Here is a 17,009-nt window from a genome sequence, read left to right as displayed (position 1 = left end):
CAAGGTCGGATGGTGTTCACATCTGCAGGAAGAGTGGCGAGAAGATATTCGAATGAACTGTGAGAACGTGGGACCATGTGACCAGCAAAGGGGTCAGGGGGGTGGGACTCTGGGGAAAAGAATCCGGAAGTTCAGTTTTGAAATTTCACTCATCGCGTGCCAGTTTCCTCATGCTAGTAAAGAACTCTGAAAGACAATGGCTTCTGAGTTTTTTTTATGCAGAAGAGGTTTTTCTGGAACCCTGACACTATTCCAAAACTGAATTTCCGGATTCTTTTCCCAGTTATACAAACCCCAAGTGTCCCACCCCCCTGACCCCTTTGCTGGTCACATGGTCCCACGTTCTCACAGTTCATTCGAATATCTTCTCGCCACTCTTCCTGCAGATGTGAACACCATCCGACCTTGACCGCTTGAAGAATGTTACCATACCCCTCAACCCCCCTTCTTCCCCTCAGGGGAAAAATGTGGCAGCGTCTGGAACCCTAAAGTCTAGTATGGTTTCCAGGCCTGACAGGGGGATATTTTCCTATCTATCTATCTATCTATCTATCTATCTATCTATCTATCTATCTATCTATCTATCTATCTATCTATCTATCTATCTATCTATCTTCATTCTTTTTGGCTTTCTAATTAAAAAAATTCAGCTGCATAACTGCATAACTCTTCTGCTGGGAATATAATCTAAAATTTGATTTGCAAATGATTAGCTGTATATACTGAAATCTTAATACTATATATAGCAGTGGTGAAATCTACTTACCTTCCCTAAGTGTGCTTCCTCGCAGGAACGCCTCTTCTGTGCATGCGCAGAATCTTCTGCACATGCACAGATGGTTAAAAAAGGGAACGTAATGAGCCTCCCAGTGCTGGCGCTACTGGTTTGGGGAGCCAGATAGAACCGGGGGGGGGGGGATTTCACCGCTGCTATATAGCTTTCTATAGTTCTGTGATTGACTATCAAAATTCCTGCTCAGCACATAGATCATTTTGTTTAAGCATATTTTTTTTAAAAATTCACTAGGTGGTGCTATTTTGTTGCAAAAAATCTAACTTCATAAATCAAAATTAGTTTAAATTAGGTCCAATAACTCATTCTGGACAGTCATTTGTCTGAAATGATATTAAGTCTCCAGCTTGAGCAGAGGGTTGGACTAGAAGACCTCCAAGATCCCTTCCAACTCTATTGTTCTATTTCTATGTATCCATGGACCCATGCATGCATCCATCATCTATCGAATTTCCATTTCCATTTCAAGTCCATACTCCTGATGAAGTCAGTTGATTGAAAACAAACAAACAAGAAAAGCCTCTCTGTACATCTGCAGTGTTCATTTCAGAGGTGGTATTTAGCAGGTTCTCACCAGTTCTAGAGAACCAGTAGCGGAAATTTTGAGTAGTTCAGAGAACCGGTAAATACCTCTGACTGGCCCTGCCCAATGGTGAAATTCATTTTTTTTTACTACCGGTTCTGTGGGAATGGCTTGGTGGGCCTGGTGTGGCTTGGTGGGCGTAGCATGGGAAGGATACTACAAAATCTCCATTCCCACCCCACTCCAGGAGAAGGATACTGCAAAATCTCCATTCCCACCCAACTCTGGGGCCAGCCAGAAGTGGTATTTGCCGGTTCTCTGAACTACTCAAAATTTCCGCTACTGGTTCTCCAGAACCTGTAAGAATCTTCTGAATTTCACCCCTGCCCCACCCCCATCTATTCTCTGCCTCCAGCTGATCAGAAGGAGATGGAATTTTGAAGTAACCTTCCCCTGGAGTGAGGTGGGAATGGAGATTTTACAGTATTCTTCCCCTACCACGCCCACCAAGCCACACCACGCCCACCAAGCCATACCCACAGAAAAAAATTGGCATCCCACCACTGTCCTTTTCCCTCACCAGTCAATAATCAAAGCCAGCATGAGTGTTTCTGCAATAAAGCTACAGATTTCTTTTTAACAGGGCAGACTGCTGCATGGTTTGACGAAGGGTTCGGAAGGAATGCGCCAAATAGAACCAGCAGAGAGGTTCAGCTTTTTCTCTCGTGCTTCAGTGCTGTTTTGAAAGAAATTGCCTCCACCTCAGCCATATAATAATAAATGCAAAAACTGCCAGAGATTTTCTGCCCGTTTATTCACTATTCTGTCATCTGCACCTCTATAACTGTCTGGTTTGGTTCTGCAACCCAACAAGAAAGACACAGACTTCAGAGGATAATTAGAACTGCAGAAAAAATAATTGCTACAAACCTGCCTTCCACTGAGGACCTGTATACTGCACGAGTCAAAAAGTGGGCTGTGAAAATATTTACAGATCCCTCACATCCCTCACATAAACTGTTTCAACTCCTACCCTCAAAACGCCGCTATAGAGCACTGCACACCGGAACAACTAAACACAAGAGCAGTTGTTTCCCGAATGCCTTCACTCTGCTAAACAAATAATTCCCTTAACACTGTCAAACTATTTACCAAATCTGCACTATTAATCTTCTCATCGTTCCCATCACTCATCTCCTTTCACTTATGACTGTATGATTGTAACTTTGTTGCTTGTATCCTTACAATTTTTATTGATTGGTTCCTGGTTGTTTATTTGTAGCCCATGACTATCATTATGTGTTGTATCATTAAGTGTTAAATTTGTACCCTATGACTATCATTAAGTGTTGTAAATGTTGTACCTTGATGAAGGTATATTTTCTTTTATGTACACTGAGAGCATATGCACCAAAATAAATTCCTTGTGTGTCCAATCACACTTGGCCAATAAAAAAATCTATTCTATTCTATTCTATTTGGTGTCTGATAAGAACCAAGCTCTGTGTTTGACGTAGATCCAGCACTTTCCCGGCTTCTGCCGCCTCATAAAAATAAGTAGGAATTCTGACTTATAAAAATGGAAAGGGATTTCCATTAATTTACAGTACAATTCTATGCAAAATGAGATGCATATATTCGAACAGGGTACATTCCAGGTAACTACAGCACCGAACGCTGCGATTCTATAGCCGCTTATCTAGAAACAACCACTTCGAAGTCAAACTTGTCTCTGATTAAACAGAAAGGCTGCAAATGCTTCTATTTTTCCGACTGGACCACTCTGATTGGGTCTCGCGAGACTTCCTTGCTTTTGTATTGAGCGCCCGGAGGCAGACCTTCGGTAATTCTCGCGATATCGTGAAGGCTCGCGAAGCGTTTGTTAGGGCTCGACTTAGCTTTGTTGAATTGATTATGGAGAGGGAGATAACGGAAGTGAGGACTGGAGCCGGGGCATTGTGATGGTGATTTGCGCGAGTCTGTTGAGTTTTAGCCAGACCCCGTGAAGAAAGGGAGCTTCAGTCATATCCTCCTGTCTTACCCGCTAAGGATGGAGACGAAACGGAAAGAAACGCGCAAGTCTTTGAGGATTAAAGTAATCTCCATGGGTAACGCCGAGGTTGGCAAGGTAAAAAGGGTAGGAATAGAAGCAGAGGCGCCTTATTGGTCCGAGGCAGGTGAACGACAAGCTGGCTGACCAATGAGGTCTCTTTGCTTTATTAGGCCGTTGTGACACTAGAGATCGTTTGTGGAATAGAATGTTGTCGTTTATTAGCCCCGGGGAGGTAGAGGAGTTGGGTTAAGGTGGAGCTTCCAAAATGTTTTGCTATATATTAATTTTTATTATATAAACCAAATTTATGGGGCCGCCCATATCAAAATACTCGGGAGCATCATAAAACCAACAATTAAAACATTTTAAAAAAAACTATTAAAAATAATTAACATTAAATGGATACAACCTGCCAAAGGATCTTTTAAATGATATTGATTATTCCACTTCATTTATCCACATGTAAAGGCTGCAAGGTATGTTAGGTGAAGGCAGTGGTAACTTTCTTTGACTTGCTTTCTATCTAAATCTTATCATATTTTGGCTGCAAATATCCAGACAGTTGCCAGAAGCAGCAAAGAAACACAAAAAAGCAAAATACTTGGCTGCCATCAACTGGTCATGCAGATGGGGATTCCTACAACCCAGATAGCTGGTGGTGAATATTGAAAAAAGATTCAACATAGTAGAAGGCTTGAAGCAGCAAATAGTCCTTAGATAAAATCACTGTGGCTTAATATAAAAATAAAAAACGGTAAGACTTGGCCAAGAAAATGATTTTATTCATTATTTCAATGGGTTAATTATTAGCCTGAAGGTTAGTAGCATAAAAGTAAAATCTATGTGATGCAATACAACAAGTAGGTATAAATCCATCAAATCAATAAATTCTAATAAATTTGTGTCAAATCTGACATAAGCTCCTCTTAAAAGCTGACACCATATAATCTGGAACTCATAACGGGTGATTTGGCTCGACCCTCAAGATGGAACATTGTAATTTTTAATTTTATTCTGCTCCAATTCAAGATATTAGATCTTTATTGTCACAACTTGTGGGGAGTGAGGGTAGTTATTCTAAATTTATCTGATATAAGTGAATATTATTATTGAGTTGAGACATGTCCCGTGTGCAGTCTGATGTGTGTGCAGTATAGCATCCAGATTCCATTAAAATAAAATTTCCTTGATACAACACTGGGTTCTGTTGGAATTGAAAATGGGTTCTATTTGGAGATATGTACCTAATTTACTATCTAAAAGTATGGAGAAATGGATCTAGATGTACTTCTTAGATTATACTTTGCCGATAGAATTGTCTTTCTCAGTCCAAAGCTCTTTGGATGATTTCTATCTTTCCAAAAGGCTGTAAAAACATGATCCAGGTTACTAATGGAACTCTGATGGGGATGCAGGCATATTTGTTAGGTTTCTATTAGGATTTATTTTTTTTAGGGAACTTGACTTCATAATTTTTATATAGTGGATTCCTGTTCTGTTTTTATCTGTTTGCTGACCGGAGTGTTTAGTAGGTGAACAGTCATATAAAGATGTTACATAAATGTGAAATACATAAATAAAAAATTAATGATTGCACTTCCCTGTCTCAAATGTACTTTGAATACAAGCATTAGCTTGCAATTGCTGCAGTCTCTATTGTATCTACTTCCTCTATTTTCTAGCAATTTAAAACTAAATTAGAAGCAGGGAGACCCAGTTTCTAATTTTCTCAGGCAGAGAAGGCAGGTGGGTGATCGTGGACTAGTTACTTCTTCTTATTCCTAATCATTGTCAGGCTCTGGGACAAGCTGGCTGAAAAATCAACCCTCCATGTTGCATCATACAGTGAACTCACTGAAGTGAGTTCACAAAAATAATCAGAATTTGCAACAAAGTGGAACAAACGCTAGAAACAACACACACATTTTTAGATTTTTATTATAAACAAGTAATTTGAGTAGGCAGGAGATAATATAAATAATAATAACGATGTGATTCAGCAGAAAGATGTGAGATGGCAGACTCTGCACTGCCTAATTTCTTAGCATTCATGCACATACGTTTTAGTGCTTCACAAAATTTTTGTAATTACGGTTCAATAAATGATCATTAATGAGGATCCCTCTATCAAACAAATACCCAGCCTAGTCTTTAAGAGCAGGGCAGCCAGCAAATAAAATAGTTATTACAATTTCACTTGTGTGTCCTTCTAATCCCATTTATTTTAATTATGTGAGTTCCTGTGGGAGTTGTTGGCTTTTATGTTAGGGCTGTGCAGAGATCTGGATTTGTAGAGGAAAGGGTGATTCAGAGCTACATATCCTAGGAAGGCACATTTGATTTAAAGAGGTGCCAACAGATCCAGTCTACATGCATGACTTGAATCCCTTCAGATCCGGGTCACTGACCAGCTATATTCTATTCATCTTGATCCTGGATTGTTTTAGCCTTTCAGAATCTGATGCCTTCCAGAAGTTTTGGATTAGAACTGTCATGAGCATAACTGGCAGGGCCAGTGATTATTAATGATAGCAGTCCCAAAGGTGCTTTTTCCAGAGGCAGGAGCTGAAGAAGGTTCTTGGATGAGAAGCAAAACGTCTTCAAAGAAAAACCAGAGAGTCAGTGGCCTCTGGAAAAAGCACCTTTGGAACAACCATGACCTGGATGACTAAGAATCTCCATAGTTAATGATGGCAGTTTAGCAAAGCCTGGTTTAAGGCATAGTAATTGAATGTTATTTAATTATTTACTTTACTTCACCCTTCAACTAAAGAATACTCCAATGTACAGGTAGTTCTTGCCTTATAACAATTCATTTAGCAAGCATTCAAAGTTACAACGGCACTGAAAAATATTAGACTTATGACTGTTTTTAACACTCACAACCATTGTAGCATCCCCATGGTCATATGATCAGAATTCAGATGGTTGGCATATTTATGACAGTTACAGTGTCCCAGGGTCGTGCAATCATTTTTGTGACTTTCCGACAAGCAAAATCAATGAGGAAGCCAGATTCACTTAACAGCTGTATTACTCACTTAGCAACTGCAGTGATTCACTTAACAATTGTGACAAGAAATGTCATAAAATGGGGCAAAACTCCTTTAGAAATGTCTCGCCTAGCAACAGAAATTTTAGACTCCATTGTCATAAGTTGAGGACTCGCTGTAGATTACAAAGACCAGTAATATAACTGTTCCCTGCCGTCTGGAAGACTTCATCATAGGGAGAAGAGCAAACAGTGCAAAAAGAAACCCAAACACTCATTCATTATTTATATAGTGACAAGTTGAAAGAGAAATAGTTGCTTATCTCAGGCTTGCTGGCAGAACAGTCCTGCTTTCCTTCCCCCTGCCCCCATTTCTGTAGAATGATGGAATGGCTCCTGCCAGATAAGGGTTGAATGAGAGAAGATCTCTGTTTTCCTTCAGTTGCTTTGCCATAGTCTTATTCTTAGATGTAAGCAGAATAAAAATGATGAATCCCTCAGGGTATTTAATGGATCAAGCAGGTTGGCCAGATTTGGGCAGCTGACTGATTGGCTATATTTTGTATTTGGAGCATACAAGTAGTCTTTGACTTACAACCACAATTGAGCCCCAAATTTAGGTTGTTAAGTGAGAAATATGTTAAGTGAATTTTGGGCCATTTTACGACTTTGCTTGCCACAGTTGTTAAGTGAATCACTGCAGTTGTTAAGTTAGCAATATAGTTGTTAAATGAATATGGCTTCCCCATTGACTATCCTTGTAAGAAGGTCACAACAGGTGAACACATGACTCCAGGACACTTCAACTGTCATAAATATGAGTCCATTGCAAAGCATCTGAATCTTGATCACATGACTATGAGGTCCTGTGAAAGTTGTAACTGTGTAAAACGGTCATAAGTCACATTATTCAGTGGTGTAACTTTGAACAGTCACTAAATGAATTGTTGTAAGTCAAGGACTACCTGTTCTATGACTGTTGATACAACATTCCAGATTCGACGTGAAAATGACAAGTCTTATCTACTCCCAAGGTCTTTTTAACTGCAATTCTAATTTTCTCTTCTATATGGACATCAGGATGCAGTATATCCTGTGAAAACATCTATGATGTCTCATTGCAAAAGAAATGACGTTCCATTCTGTTCTTGCTATACAGCAGTGGTAGTCAACCTGGTCTCTACCGCCCACTAGTGGGCGTTCCAGCTTTCACGGTGGGCAGTAGGGGTTTTGTCCGATACTGAAGCACTTTCCTTTTTTTTAATTTAATTGACTTTTTAAAAAATTGTCATAGCATTATTTAAAAACATTTTCATTAGGTTTTCCTAAAATTCCCAGTAACAATTAAAATTTCTGAAAATATACTTTTGTATCACCCACGCATAAGTTTAGTTCACATTATGTAAGTGAAACTAAATGGCGCTATAGTGCGACCGCAAACAAAAGAGCCTCGTCCCAGAATAGCTCGCGCATCTCCCACAACCTACTTTATAAATCACCATTACTGTGGAACCGTTGGACAGTTAGAAAATTTTACTACTAACAGAGATACAAAAGTGGGCGGTAGGTATTAGAAGGTTGACTACCCCTGCTATACAGTAAGCTGATGGCACTGCCTATAATATGAATGATAAAAACTGAAATATACAATGTTTTGAGTAGGAAATAAAAATTATATTTATACTGTTTTATGCTAAACCCCACCTTGAGCTCATAACCCCACATCAAACCAAATTCCCTGCTCACTTGATCAGTATTACCGTATATACTCGAATATAAGCCGATCCGAGTATAAGCCGAGGTCCCCAATTTTACCCCAAAAACTGGGGTAAACTGGGACTCAGTATAAGCCGAGGTGGAATGAGGCACCTACGGTTGGGGAAACCCTCCTCCCTCAGCTGAGAAGGCTGGCGGCTCCCCGCCCGCCCTCTCACTGCACCGCAGGGCTTCCGTATGTGAAAAAGAAAAAAAAACTGAGTATAAGTCAGATAGACCCAGTATAAGCGAGGACGTTTTTCAGCACAAAAAACGTGCTGAAAAACTCGGCTTATACTCGAGTATATACGGTATTTACAAACATTTATTTCAGATTCAGATGGGTTCCTGTTTCTTTAAATGGGGCCACATTTTGTCATGTAATGTGTATTTATTTATTTCATAGTTAATTATTAGTTTTATGTATGTAATCTGTTTTGTGTTGACTGGTAGTTGACAGTAATAAAAATTTATTAATATTTATTTACTTAAGTTCAACTTAAACTTGCTTTATCTTTTTTATTTTATGTTTATTGCTGCTATATTTATTTGAATTGTATTACTGCTATATTTACTTAACTGCTCGATATACATAAAATCAGTTTTTAAAAATATTTTTATTAGAATTAGTTATGAAAAGCAGAGCACAGACTGGGCTGAATAAGCAGCTCACCCCTTTGATAACAAGCCTTTTTTTTAAAAAAACTTTTTAGAGCTGCGTTATCAAGCGATACTGTGAGAAGAGATTTGTGCCCAAATATCTTGCAACAATTGGCATTGATTATGGTGTCACCAAGTGAGTACCCTTCTTTTATATCCGGCAGTAGCTATGGACAACAGCTCTTGAAAATATGTGAGCCAAGCTTAAAAGATGTACATGCGAGAGATAGAAAAATGCTCTTGATTGTTCATCCATCACAATTGTTTGTAATTTTTCTGTTCTGCTGTTGGTGAAAATAGCAGTTTTGAAGTTGATGATGATTCAGTGCACATCCCATTGCATATAATATGAGGCCAATGAATGTTTCCCTGCAAGTATTTTCGTGTACTGTGTGGGAAATTATTAAAAGTCTGATCAAGTCTTTACTGTGATGCTACTGTGTGATTGTTCTTGTATCTCTTCTAGTCAATTTTTTAATAATTACATCTTGCCTTAAATTAATACTGGATCTTTTTCTCTGTCTTTTAATGATTATACCAATGCTTAACCCTATTATTGGCACAACTATCATATTGTGATGCTTATTAATGCTAGCTTAGTAACAGCAAGAAGATTCTTTAGAGTGCCCATATTTGCATCTTAGGACTCTTTTCCTTTTAGAGTGCAAATTAGAGACCGAGAAATCAAAGTGAATATCTTTGACATGGCTGGACACTCCTTCTTTTACGAGGTAAGAAAGGTGATGGCTTTTCAGCAATGAGGACGGAACAAATTATGCGAAAAGATGCTAAAACGCTGTGTGCCAGAGTTTCAGACAGTACACTAAATTATCAGGTCTTTGGTCTTAGTCTAATGTGTGAACCTTGGCACTGTGGGATATAAATCATGATTTATAATTTAGATTTGGTAATCATATTATGCACTTGGCCTAGTGATTATTTCTGATTTTACCGGGTCGATGACTTAAAGTAAAGTTTATTTATGGATCTTTTCTCTGGGTTTTTTGCCCCCCTCTTACAGTAATTGCACTGAGTCCGTCTGCTAGCAGAAAATAAGCCAAGGATGAGTAGTTTGTAGTTGTGTTGTTTGGAAGGAGAATAAATGGCTAAACCGTAGTTGGTGGTGGTCATAGCATGCAAGTACACTTTATTTGTTAAAATAATCACTGAAATGCAGCCCCATAATCTGTACATTACACCAAAATTGTATCCAAGACTTTTTACTGAACTATTGTCACCTCTGTGTCAGTTGTAGTGATGTAATAATTAGCTGGCTTTTGTCAACTAATGCATGCTAAATGGAAAATGTTTGTGCACAACATTATCCAAATAGGTATACTTGTATACTGCAAACTTTGACATGTTCAGATGTAATGCACGTATTATATTATTTTCTGCAGTTGCGTATAAATGGTCAGAAATTTGCCCAATTTAAGCTGATGCGCTTATTTATAGTTTGAGTCACTTTTCTAGAGCTGTCTGTTGGTCTCTTAAATTCACCTGCGTTATTTCTGCCTTAAATTAGGTTCGCAATGAATTTTACAAAGACACTCAGGGTGTAATCCTAGTGTATGATGTTGGGCAAAAGGAATCATTTGATGCCCTTGACTTATGGCTTGCTGAGATGAAACAAGAACTTGGACCACATGGAAACATGGAAAACATTGTTTTTGTGGTTTGTGCCAATAAGGTAAAGACTGGTATAAAAAGCTCATGTTTGTTAAATGCTTAAAGGGTTTAGGTCAGATAAAGGAGCATGTAAATAATTACCATATTTTTCAGAGTATAAGACACACCTTTTTCCCCCCAAAAAGAGGGTGAAAATCTGGGTGCATCTTATACTCCGAATGTAGCCCCGCCCAGCTTATCAAATGAAGGTTTCAGAGGCTGAAAAAAGCATCAGAAACTAAGCTTCAGAAAAGAAGCTCCTAAACAGAGCTTCAGAAAAAAAGCCCCAAACAGAGCTTCAGAGGCTTTTTTCTGAAGCTGTTTCGGAGGCTTTCAGAGTCAGAAAAAAGTTTTTTTCTGAAACAGAGTTTCAGGGGCAGAAAAAAAGCAAAACAAAAAGCAGGACACAGAACTCACAACCAAAGAACCTGTTGCTAAAATTCACCTCTGGGAACAGCTGATTGGGAGTATTCCAGAAGGCCAATCCACCTGCCAATCAGCTTTTTTCTTATTTTCCTCCCCAAAAACTAAGGCGCGTCTTATATTCCGGTGCATCTTATATTCTGAAAAATACGGTAGTCAGGATTACGCTCTTCTCTCATTTTTGTTTCAGATTGATTGTGGCAAGTTGCGTTGTGTGGATGAAAGTGAAGGGCGTTTGTGGGCAGAAAGCAGAGGCTTTCTTTATTTTGAAACTTCTGCACAGACTGGAGAAGGAATTAATGAAATGTTCCAGGTAAAATCTACAGTGCAAAACAAGGCAGTCCTGCTGCATCTTTTTTCCCTTGAAGTGGGTTGATTTGTGCTTTGTAATCTAGACATCCTTGACTGAATTCTTCCCAAGATGTTTTTGTAAGCAACTATTTTGTTTGCTTTTGTAAATCTTCATCTTCTTACACAAAATGAAATGCTGTTGATTTTTTTCTTTAAACATGGTTACCTTGACTTGCTGCAAGTCATGTGAAACATTGTTTGGGGGCATGAATAAAACATGCCAGAAATATTTCCAGTCATGAATGCAGATGCTTTTCTGTCATTTTTCACTTTTCATTCTAAGACATTTTCTTGTTCCTTTCTGAAACCAGCAGTACCTTTTCTTGACTTGGAGAGAAAATGTCCTAAGGTCTCTCATCTTTCACTGGCAAATTCTCATTTATTCTCTCTGCCTAGGCAATGTTCTTCCTAGTTTTCCAAGGAATTTTAAAGTAATTACCTCCCTTTAGTCTTTGAAATGGCACAGAGCTCTTTATGTTAAAAAAAAAGCAAGAACAAGTAGTGCAAGAGATTGTTTCAATATGCAAGAATTAATCTAATGGATGATCTGAAAGCACAAGGCACAGTATTCCAATTGAAAATATATCAAGAAAGCACTTAGTGGAGTAGGCACCATGTAACTGTATGCTTCTGCACTATTTGAAAATTTTCTGTTGTAAGATTAAAAATCTTACTGTATTTTATTTATAGGTCATTCCCTTTCTCAAAATTTCTGAGTTTGAGGCAATAGACTGAGCAAAGAATGGGCAAAGAAAATGATTTGGATTTTGATCTCCTTAATGAAATAAAGAAAGATTGCTGAGCAATCGGCACATACAAGAACTTTGTAACCTTGCCTTCTCTGTGCTTGCAGACTTTCTACTCGGCTATTGTTGATTTATGTGATAATGGTGGAAAGCGCCCCATAACTAGCACAAGCAACAGTTTCACCAAGGAGCAAGTAGACACCATCCGGAGGATTCGCAACAGCAAGGATAGCTGGGATATGTTGGGTGTCAAACCGGGAGCTACAAGGTAATGAAGGACCCCATCATTACAAAATAAATAATCTCTGCTGGTGTAGAAATGAGCAAGATAAGAGTTGGACTAGAAGGAATGGGATAGGTATGGTGAAGCTGTGAATTTAGAAAATATAAGGTAAAATATCTACTAATTTATCGCAAGTATTTATGTATAGCATAGGAGACATTTGGACAGAATGCATCTTCACAACAATCTGCTATTTACCCTAGCCCTCACTTTTTCCCCCATCTGACTCCTAATGGGTGTAAAAGCTCCAGTGTCCATTCACCATATCAGTTGGGCATTGTTCATGATCCAGCCCTTTCTTGTGAACTGAGAGAATGGAAGGAGTACTGCCTATGACAAGAAATGCTTTCTGAAACTCTGATTATTCTATATCTGGAGTTAAAAGCCTAGAGCAATGCAGGAGATGAAGCTATAATGGACCAACTTCTGAATATAACTAAATTCAGTTTTATTTTTCTGAATAATAATTGTGTTTCTTTGTTGGTGTCATTCAAATAGTTTTTAGTACTTAGATAAACTTCAGTAGTTGAAAAACTTCCATTGTAAGATTTATCATTCTATAAATAGACCGCATTACATTGGACTCCTCTATTATCTCTCTCTCTCTTGCTCTGCAGGGATGAAGTAAACAAGGCCTATCGAAAGTTGGCAGTGCTCCTCCACCCAGATAAGTGTATGGCTCCAGGCAGTGAGGACGCCTTCAAGGCTGTGGTGAATGCACGGACTGCCTTGCTCAAAAACATCAAGTAAAACACAAGAAAATGCGGCTTTCACCATAGCAAGTGATATGCCTATTCTGAGAGAGGCATCAAGGATTGCCTCCTGCAAAAGACAAAGGAAGAAAGTCACAGAAAATCCCTAAAGGCAATTTTCCTTCACCATTTACTCTCAAAGCTGTTTTCTGTTCTACTACGAATAGGTCAATATAGGAGACTTCTTTGAGGTGGACTTCTGAACCCATCTGAATGCCTCAGGAACAATAACAATGTTAATATCCTGTCCTTTCTTTTCCCCTGCAGAAAAGTTGGCCATGGACTGAGATGTCTCTAAAATATGTTACTTTCATTTAAATCACTTATTTCAATATTGTGCATTATTTTCCTCAAAACCAATGCTGATATTCAGCCTCTAATTAAGCACTTCGTTGTTCCTCTTTGTCCTACACTGGAAATGACTTTATCCACTCATATTCTTTGAACCACTTCACTATTAAGTGGTTAAAGTATTCCCGCTTTTTCAAATAAAAGTAGCAAAAATATAGCATAATAGCTGGGGTCAAAGCACTAGTAGCCACTGAGAGTTGTTTGATGGGACAGGCAGTACTTCCTACAAAATGAGTTGGGGGGTAAGTTGATTTGCTCATTATTTGAGTCATATAGTTCTAGGAGTGTTACTTTGAACCTCCCTGGACCTAGCAAGGAATATAACCTTCACCAAATGAGGGAGTCACTCCCACAGAAGCTTAATTTGTCTTATTTTGTTCTCCCTTCCTCCCCAGTTGTAAATTAAATGAGGGAAGAAGGGAAGGAAAAATGGAAAAGCTAACTGTATGTACTCAAGAATAATTAAAAGGGTCCCTGAATTGAAAGAGACTGGATGAAACAAACTCAGTGGCGGCTTGTTGAATTCATGACTGGCACTAACATATTTATTTATTTATTTATTTAATTTATTTGCCACTGCTGTGATGAGCAATGGGGGTGCAGTCGTTAGAATGCAGTATTGCAGGCTATGTCTGCTGACTGCTGCCAGCAACTTGACAGTTTGAATCTTACCGGTTCAAGGTTGACTCAGCCTTCCATCCTTCCGAGGTGGGTAAAATGAGGACCCAGGTTGTTGGGGGCAATATGCTGACTCTGTATAAACCGCTTAAAGATGGCTGTAAAGCACTGTGATGCGGTATATAAGTCTAAGTGCTATTGCTATTTTCTGAACAGCTTACATACTTGTCCATGTCATACAAACAAATAATTCCCTACCAAGGAATGATACAAGAACTCCATATAAATAGCACCATTGCCCCAATTACAAAAAGGAACAACGTTCATACCGTAGTATATTCATAGTTTTTTTCTAAAATTAATGGGCATTAAGTTAGGGGTGGGTTGGGGTGTAATGCTATTCCAAAGAAAGAAACGAAGAAAACTCAGCTGTATTGATAAGTGCTTCTTGGAATTTTTGTTGAAAGAATATTCAGACAAAAGGATAACTATTAAGCAATACTTTAACTCTTTTCTGGAATTGGTGCTGGCCTGTAGGTAGAAACAGTTTTTCAGCTATCTAGAATACCGCCTCTGTCATGGAATTTCTTCAAAATTTATCTAATTTGGGATACAACTTATTGAAATTATTTACAGTTCTAAAGATCACAGCATAATCTGGCAAAAGAGAAATAATGCCTTATGAACAAATGGATGAGTTGCCAAAAAATTCCCTCTTCTTGAGTTTAGGAAGAGTATATAGTAGTCCCAAATATCGAAGTTCTTAGACTTCATTAAACTAAAATTTAAGAACTTTTAGAAAACAACTCTTTTATATGTAGTGCATTGAGAAATATGAGTGCAACTATGTCTCAGTCATTTAGCTGATTTTTCCAATGGTCAAATGTAACATAGTTGTGATGTGCAGTCATACATTATCCTCCATCTAGCACCTATTGCTCTTTAGAACATCTCAAAATATACAAAAAGTTAAGATGGTGGTGTGCCTTGATCACTCTGTGATTCTGTTTATCCAGTTCCCTGTGGAGGACCATAAGGATTGGCAACTGTATTACATTGTATATTGGAAGTATGAGAGGGACACTCCTTTAGGAGTGTGTTAAGAGGGCAGCAGCTGTACCTTCAAGTACATATTAATTGAGAAAATAACCATCAGGTCACCAAAAGTTTCCAGTTTTGAGAATTTTCCTCCGCATGCCTTCTATGAGTTCTTTGAGCCAAGGAAAGTGACTGTGTTCTCAGGATGGACATGGAGAAGTCCTGCAAGGCTGCCTTATAAGAAATGTCTCACTTGTGTGAAAGCTATGTAGCTTTTGATCAAAATACAGAAAGAGTAAGACTCTTCACAGCCAAAATAAAAGCATACTCTGCCGTGTATGAATATAAAATACACATTGCTCTTTGTGTGTATGTCTATGTGCACTTTAAGTCTTAAAGCTGATTGGTTTCTGTGCATTTCTTCAATAATATTCCCTTGTTTCCTGTCTTCTAGAAGTGATATTTAGTCTTCTGGTTGCTGTGAATTCTTTGTAATGTCAAATTCTTTTAAGCTATTGGATATGCTATATATTCATAAATTGCACTTTTTTGTGATCTGCTTTTGTCTATAATGTTTTACATCATTAATGTCCAAGTGTGTGTCTTAAGAAGCAACTCTTGATAAGCTCTTCACTCTTGAAATTCCATGTCTAGTTCTCCACCCTACTCTACTTATAGTTTATCGGATGTAACAGTTTAGATATATAAGAAGCTACAGGCTTTTCTGGTAACCTAGGATTCCTCTTTCTCCTGTTTGTAAATACAGGATTATTTCAAAGAATAGGTATTCTTGGAATGAGATTTATGAAATTGACCACTTCTCTTTACAAGACAATTTAATCTCCCTTCCCCACCTACTTGTGCTCTTATGCCAAATGGAAAAGGAGGGTTAAAATAGTACATTTTTGTACAATTGGGAATTTGTAAAATTGCTGCTAATGTAATTATATTGTATTAACTTTATTTTAAAATAGCTGCCATCCTTTACATTAATTTTCAAATTACACAATTTGGTGGATGTATTTATGTGTGAATAGCTCAAAGCCTTTGAAGAAAACTCACTTTCAAGACAAATACTGTGAGAAGTTGTTTGAAACAAGTGTTCTTTGTAATCTCTATTAAGGTAGCAAAATGCCATCTTAACTGAAGCAGAGGGCAATACTTACCTATCAGAACATCAAATATTGGAAAGGTAACAGATTGCTCAGATCCTGTCCTGTCCTGAATATTTGTCTGGACAGCAGCTTGTAATTTGTAGTGGTGGGGATATAATCAGCAAGGCACATGGAAGACAGACAACATTTTGCTGTTGTTGTTGTCCCTTGGGCATGCCTCCTTTAATTGCAGTCTTTATTTAAAATGCACAACATAACACACACAAACATTTCTGTGCAAAGCATTGCCTCCTAGTGTAGTCTTTGCTTCTGAAAAAAATGGAACTAATATAACTGAATGTAGTTAAGCTTCAGTTATATAATAGCAGGGATTTTTTCCCCAGTATATTTTCTGCTGTTCAGACTCCTAGACTTTCTGCAGGAGTACATGAATTTGAATGTGTTGTATTATTTGGCAGGTTATTGCTTTATTTATTTATTTATTTATTTATTTATCAAATTTATATACCGCCCTATCTCCCGAAGGACTCAGGGCGGTGTACAGGCATTTAAAACACATAAATACAATGTAAGAAATATAAAAACAGTTAAAAAACTTATTCTAAACGCCTATTAATTTAAAATTAAAAACTTATTCTAAAGCCTATTAATTTAAAATTAAAAATATAAAATAAAAGCCAATTTAAAACCAGTAATTTAAAATTTAAAATTAAAAATATAAAATAAAAGCCAATTTAAAACCAGTAATTTAAAATTTAAAATTAAAAATATAAAATAAAATAAAATGCCTATAGGCATAAATAAAATAAAATGCCTTAAATAGGCATAAATAAAATAAAATAAAATGCCTTAAATAAAATGCCTATAGGCATAGATGATCTTTAACAG

The 17,009-nt window shown here is 37.7% G+C and overlaps 1 protein-coding gene across 1 annotated transcript; it reads left to right on the top strand.

Moving 5' to 3' along the window:
* The first annotated feature begins 2,328 nt into the window (after nt 1-2,328).
* DNAJC27 (DnaJ heat shock protein family (Hsp40) member C27) lies at nt 2,329-15,561 on the top strand. Its single transcript, XM_058164803.1, has 7 exons — nt 2,329-3,444; nt 8,830-8,912; nt 9,438-9,507; nt 10,302-10,466; nt 11,058-11,180; nt 12,072-12,232; nt 12,865-15,561. The coding sequence occupies exons 1-7, from the start codon at nt 3,367-3,369 to the stop codon at nt 12,995-12,997; spliced, it is 813 nt and encodes a 270-aa protein (XP_058020786.1). The 5' UTR covers nt 2,329-3,366; the 3' UTR covers nt 12,998-15,561.
* The last annotated feature ends 1,448 nt before the right edge of the window (nt 15,562-17,009 follow it).

The sequence above is a fragment of the Ahaetulla prasina genome, chromosome 1, assembly GCF_028640845.1.
Source record: "Ahaetulla prasina isolate Xishuangbanna chromosome 1, ASM2864084v1, whole genome shotgun sequence".
NCBI lineage: Eukaryota > Metazoa > Chordata > Lepidosauria > Squamata > Colubridae > Ahaetulla > Ahaetulla prasina.
Note: the sequence above shows the minus strand (reverse complement) of the source record. Positions and strands in the feature narration are given on the sequence as shown.

Coding starts and splice junctions, on each gene's coding strand:
- DNAJC27 (XM_058164803.1), top strand. CDS start 3,367: ATGGAGACGAAACGGAAAGAAACGCGCAAGTCTTTGAGGATTAAAGTA. Junction 8,913..9,437: donor ATTGATTATGGTGTCACCAA/GTGAGTACCCTT, acceptor TTTTCCTTTTAG/AGTGCAAATTAGAGACCGAG. Junction 12,233..12,864: donor GTCAAACCGGGAGCTACAAG/GTAATGAAGGAC, acceptor CTTGCTCTGCAG/GGATGAAGTAAACAAGGCCT.